Here is a 6,401-nt window from a genome sequence, read left to right on the forward strand (position 1 = left end):
ATGATGCTGAAAATTCAGCTTTGCATCACAGGAATACATTACATTTGATCTAGGAGAATCAACTAATGCACTACTGTGGAAAAGTTTGGGGTCAGTACAACTTTTTGTAAAGAAATTAATACTTTTATTCAGCAAGGATTCATTAAATTGATCAAAAGTGACAGTAAAGGCATTTATAATGTCACAAAATATTAAAATCCTCAAAAATATTCGGCAGCACAACCCCCCAAACTTTTGAACGGTAGCGTATAAATACCTGATCATTTGAGATTAGAAGTGCAGATACACACATGCATGAACATAAACACAGTGAGCACATGCTGACCATTCATCTAAGGACGTGTAGTGTCCACTTACCCTGAGTAATATTCGGCAGCACAACTGTTTTCAACACTGATAATAATCAGAAATGTTTCTTGAGCAGCAAATCAGCATATTAGAATGATTTCTGAAGATCATGTGACACTGAAGACTGGAGGAATGATGCTGAAAATACAGCTTTGCATCACAGAAATAAATTAAATTTGACAATTTATTCAAATAGAAAACTGTTATTTTAAATTGTAATAATATTTTTCAATTTTACTGTTTTTACTGTAGTTGTAATCAAATATATGCAGCCTTGGTGAGCAGAAGAGACTTCTTTCAAAAACATTAAAAATCTTCCCCCAAACTTTTGAACGGTAGCGTATAAATACCTGATCATTTGAGATTAGAAGTGCAGATACACACATGCATGAACATAAACACAGCGAGCACATGCTGACCATTCATCTAAGGACGTGTAGTGTCCACTTACCCTGAGTTGTGTCACCAAGAAACATTTGGACGAGTTACTTGGTAATCAATTAAGCATGTGTGCAATGTATCTGTGAGTATATGTGTGATGTGTTTGTGTGTGCTTTCCTCTTTGCTGATGATTGGGTTTCTGTGTTTGGTGTCCTTACACTATGGTGGAGGAGAGCGTCTTATGTTTTCCAGGATAGGGAGGGGTCCTCATCTTCACCTGTCCATTCTGAGGGTAAGGTGGAGGCCGGTGGGTTTTATTTGAGTTAGTGCACACTACTGGAGCTACAGGGGGTCTGTGGTTTTCCAGTTGGCCTTTCCTTGCTGTTCGATGCGGTAGGCAGTTTCCATTGGCCGTCCTTTGAGTCTCTGAGCTCTGTTTCACAACTCGTTTGCCTTTATCCTCAACAGTAACGGATCGTTGCTCAGGAGGGGACGGGCTTGTGCGGTTTCTCATCGGCCAAGGACTGTTAATATGAACTAAATCCACAGTGACAGGGTTGTGTGCGAGAGAGGAATTGGAAGTTGACATGTCCTCTTCGCCGTTTGAATTGTGCATCAATGCCACAACCCCAGTTCGACTGCTTTTGGTGGCATCTTTGGAGAGTCCATTGGATAGAATTGGCTCGTCTTCGCCAAGGTCAATATTGGACGTTAGAATGTTGATCTGTTGGACGACCTTCACAGACAGAAATTTTTTTTTAAAATTCTGTTATTATTTACACACCTTTATGTCATTCTAAACTTTTATTTATATATTAATTTTGCAGAACACTAAAGGAGATGCTTTAAACCACTTTTTTGCATGCCAGAAGTTGTCAACTCCAAAAAGGAGTCATGCACTAATTTTTGTAAACGTAATTCACTGGAATTCTTCCTTTCTGCCACTGCATTCACATTACCATTCACATATTCAAACATGATGCATCCAGATGTGTCACACCATGTTTGTCACCAACGATTTTTGCAATCAGATTGAGTTAACTGAAACTAAATGAAGCATTTTTGTAAACTGAAATAAAATAAAAACTAACATAACTGGAAAAACGGAAACTAAACTAAGGTATGTTTTCATGCTTCCAGCCATGAAATCATTTTAGTTTTTGGTGCACAGTATTATTATAATATTTGAAACCTTAAGAAACCCCTGTTCTTTAAACATGAAGGAAGATTTTCAGCAAGTAACGAGTATGATTTGAATGAATGAATAAGAATTTTATGAAAAAAAACAGAATGAATATTCTGTCAAACATTGTGTTCCACACACAAAAAAAGAAAGTCAAATGGGTTTAGAACAACATAATGGTGGGTAAATGAAAACAGAATTTTATTTTTTTAATTATTATTATTTTTTTATTATATATATATATATATATACTTTTTTTTTAATTTACACTTTTATTATATTTTAACATTTTTCTTAAAGGTAAACTGTGCAACCTTCACTAGCAGCACAACTTAACAAATATAGCGATTGGTTTCCAAACAGGTTTCCCAGACACTTCTACCTAAAGCTGTCTGACAATAATTAATCATAGTCCCGCCCCTAAACTCACACCATTGGCTGAGTCAGAAGTTGACATGTCAAGCATCACCTTAAGAAGTCAAACTGCCAATGACTGAATAGTAGTGACTCTGAACATTAAACTGACACACCAGAAACTATTTAAACGCTGAAAAGTTTGTTCTAAACATCCTCACAGGTCATCATCAGGTTAATATAGCAGAAGAATAACTTTCTTTCTTTTAACCTTCACTGTGATGCATTAATCTACTGACTTTATTTCATGCTGCAGTCATTTACATCTAATGGGAATCTTGATGCATCCATTGAAACGTATCTAAATAATTCAATTAATGTCTTATGTCCTGCACAGTCCATTATTGCTAATGTCAGTCTGCACATATTGAGCTATATTTAGGTATTGATTTTAACTAAGATTCTGTTCTCTTTTAACAAGCCTTTGTGATGGACTTAAGGACTGGTCCCTTCCCTTCCAGAAAATACAATATTCCTCTTCACAATATAGCTTCCAATGGAATATTTCCAGCTCTGAATATTATTGTCAGTGCATTTCTGGCAGATGTGTATTTTAGGTTCTGAAGGATTTCAGACGATGTTTTCAGAATAGATTCATCACAAAGATGTTTGCTATGAACACACAGATATTATATTTCCACTGGCTAAACAGAATGAAGTTTTGATCTTATCTAGTCTCTGTGCTTATTAAAATCCCATTTCAAATATGCTGAACCCCAAATCAGTGACAAATCTTGTTATATGAATGTTTACTATATATGAATGCATGAAGAAAACTCATAAATAGTAGCCTGTCACTCACAGCGTTTCATTTGGCCATTTGTCGTTCCAAACCAGTATGACTTCTGTGAAACAGAAGATATTCTGCAAAATGTCTGTTTTTTGTGCATATATTATGTCAGTCAGTGGGGTCCAATGATGTTTAGGTACCAACTTACTTACTTTTTATTGATTGAATGAAGTATTCCTTTAAGAAAAAATTAATGTTCAATGCGTGATTTTTCATAATGCACTAATAAGAAAATAATGAAGTTTCATTGTTGGGTGAACTGCTTTTACAAAAAGTATTTTTCATGCATTCATGAGTAAATACCTGAATAAATGACTGAGTAAATGACGACCATATTTTCATTTTTAGTTGAACTATCCCTTTAAGAAAAAAACAGGGTTTTTTTAATGCATTCAAGAGTATAACAGAATTTTCATTTTAGGATGAATTATGTCTTTCTTTAAGAAAAAAATCTGTGTTTTCCTCATGCATTCGTGAGTAAATGGTAACCAACTTTTTATTTTTGGGTGAACTATCCCTTTAAGAAAAATAACATTTCTGAATTTTCTTTATGCATTCCTGAGTAAATTGTGACACAATTTTAATATTTGGGTAGATAATCCCTTTAAGAAAAATCGTTTTCTTCATGAATTCATGTGTAAATGATGACAGAATTTTTACATTTTTGGATGAACTATCCCTTTAAGAAAAAGTCAAATTTCTGTGCTTTCCTCATGCATTCATGAGTAAATAATGACATAACTTTTGTTTTGGCATGACTATCCCTTTAAAACTTTCAAGACCTAATTTTTGATCTTTCATTAAACAATTAACATCACTCCCTCTATTTATTATTCTATCTTCACCTCTTTCATCTCCAACTGGACCTGTTTGAGACCACCCAGTACTTCCTCGAGCTCTGTGACCACTTTTTTGATCTGTTCCCGTACTGTTCCCTGGCTCTTCCTCTGCTTGCCATGTTTCTCCAGACCTGCGTCCCCCCGAGACGTCCTTACTTCCCGCTGCGGTCCGTTCACCTGTAGCCCGTTCCCGAGTGCCCTGGAGCATCCCAACTTGCTGGAGGGCACCTCGGTTGGGAAAAAACCCCCGTGTCCAGAGCTCGGCCCGTTACAGTGTGATTGTCTGCCAGTCTCGGGTCGCTCCTCGTGATGCCGGAATGACACCCGTCTCCTCTCGCAATGTCCGTTGTATTCAGGCTGATGAACGTTGTCCCACTCCTGGATGTAGGATGAGTAGCACCGCTGACCTCTGACATTCAAAACATGGTCGCCATTGAAGGGATGCAACAACTCCGGGTAATACCACCGCTGGACACATCCGCACTCCTGCCAGATCTCCCGAACGCACGGCGAGTCCCACCTGTAGCACAGATGCCGGATCTCCTCAGCGTAAACCGGAGATGCTCCAGTCCTCTCCACTCGCTCCATACCCAACTCCTTCGGGAACTGGGCTACGCTTGACTCCATACACAGACATGATCCGTCTGCGGGGCCCGGCGCGTGTTGCAAGCAAAGTTGGCAGTAAGGCGTCGGGAATCTCAAATTCTCAGAGTGCATTCCAGTCCGAAAGGCGACTTAGAAAACAACTGGTTCTCTCTCCACCCAGGCCATCCACAGCGTCTGTTTTTCTCATCTGCGTCTCCTCTCGTTCACTGCGTTTGACTCTCTCTCTCTCTCCCTCTCTAACTTTTCACTCACCTCCCCCTTCCTTCCTTCCTTCCTTCCTCCTTTTTCTAACTTATTCTTGTTTTCCCACTTTTCCCTCTTGTTGCCCTTTCTCCAATGGTGGGCCTCTTTTCTTTCCCTCCCTCTTTTTTTTCCTCCAATTCTGAAGTCTTAGTTCAGCGTTTCACCTCTTTCTTCACCTCCCCACTGCGTACAAATTCCCCAACTCACCCTTTCCCAAACTCCAAACACTTCCTTCCTACACCTTCCCTGTCTCTCTGTCCCGGGGTTGGGGCTCATAAAGCGTTGACAGATGCAGCGGCTCCCAATCTTTCCCTCAGATCTTACCACTCTACAATTAAACACAGCCAGGATTCCACGCCGCCTGAGACGAGGTGGAGAGAGGGAGAGAGAGAGACAGGAGGAGTTGGGGTTTCGGACGTTGCTGAAGCAGACAGGATCTAACATGAGCCAGAAATCAAGAGAGAGAGCGGTGGGGAGGGGATCGAGAGAGAGAGAGAGAGAGACGCTCGGCCCCAGAAAAGGGGATTTTTAGCATAACTCGATTCCCACAAGCCCACGTGAGTTGGAGAAATGAGTGCACGCTTACCGTCCCGTTTGTTTATGTTAGTCATCTGAGATACTGGCACTCTTTGTCATGATTCATATCTTGTGACACGTTTAATGAACAACACACCGCACACTGTTTATAGAGTGCTCACATATTGCGAAATTATCCTTGTTTATTTGGAAGTAAACACTTTCGGTTTCAGTTTTTCCTCTGAAGATGACACCTCCTTTATAATGGTTATTCTCACAGGCAGCAACTGAGAGAAAACGGAGACTATGTTCGACGTCTCCTGCTTCTCAGATGTTTCTCCTGAGAGAAAAAGCCCAGTGATTTCACATGTGTCTCTTCTAGAGGTTTAAGAAAAGTCTCAAACTGTGCTGAGATGCACACAACCAAATGCATTGATGTTTGAGTGTTAGGATTTGTGTCTTGTGACAAGTTGAGTGTGGGTTATTATTTTTATCTAAACCCATTTAAAAATGTGTTACTTGAAATAAAACTAATGTTAACTAAAATAAAATAAAATATACTTATTTATAATTTATTTTATTTCAGATAGATTTTCTTTTCTTTTTTTCTTAATTTCAACCTGATATACTAAAATGATTTTAAAAAAACTCAAATGACAAAATTCACAACCAAATTAATACAATTTTAAAATTAAAATGATAAATGAACATTTACAAATACATATAAAATATAATATATATACTGTTTATAGAGTGCTCACATATTGCGAAATTATCCTTGTTTATTTGGAAGTAAACACTTTCGGTTTCAGTTTTTCCTCTGAAGATGACACCTCCTTTATAATGGTTATTCTCACAGGCAGCAACTGAGAGAAAACGGAGACTTTGTTCGACGTCTCCTGCTTCTCAGATGTTTCTCCTGAGAGAAAAAGCCCAGTGATTTCACATGTGTCTCTTCTAAAGGTTTAAGAAAAGTCTCAAACTGTGCTGAGATGCACACAACCAAATGCATTGATGTTTGAGTGTTAGGATTTGTGTCTTGTGACAAGTTGAGTGTGAGTTATTATTTTTATCTAAACCC

The 6,401-nt window shown here is 38.5% G+C and overlaps 1 protein-coding gene across 1 annotated transcript; it reads right to left on the bottom strand.

Annotated features, from left to right (window-relative positions):
- Positions 1-800: 800 nt before the first annotated feature.
- LOC107596249 (uncharacterized) lies at positions 801-5,428 on the bottom strand. Its single transcript, XM_016286941.1, has 2 exons — positions 3,962-5,428; positions 801-1,465 (listed from the first exon to the last, which is right to left on the bottom strand). Exons 1-2 carry the CDS (start codon positions 4,670-4,672, stop codon positions 944-946), a joined length of 1,233 nt encoding a protein of 410 aa, XP_016142427.1. The 5' UTR covers positions 4,673-5,428; the 3' UTR covers positions 801-943.
- Between the last annotated feature and the right edge of the window lie 973 nt (positions 5,429-6,401).

This window comes from Sinocyclocheilus grahami, unplaced genomic scaffold (genome assembly GCF_001515645.1).
Source record: "Sinocyclocheilus grahami isolate Dianchi unplaced genomic scaffold, SAMN03320097.WGS_v1.1 scaffold216.1, whole genome shotgun sequence".
NCBI lineage: Eukaryota > Metazoa > Chordata > Actinopteri > Cypriniformes > Cyprinidae > Sinocyclocheilus > Sinocyclocheilus grahami.

Bases quoted from the DNA above. Each gene is read 5' to 3' on its own strand.
- LOC107596249 (XM_016286941.1), bottom strand. From the start codon at position 4,672: ATGCACTCTGAGAATTTGAGATTCCCGACGCCTTACTGCCAACTTTGC. The intron at 1,466-3,961 runs GTGAAGATAGAA...CTGTCTGTGAAG, and splicing joins TCCAGTTGGAGATGAAAGAG to GTCGTCCAACAGATCAACAT.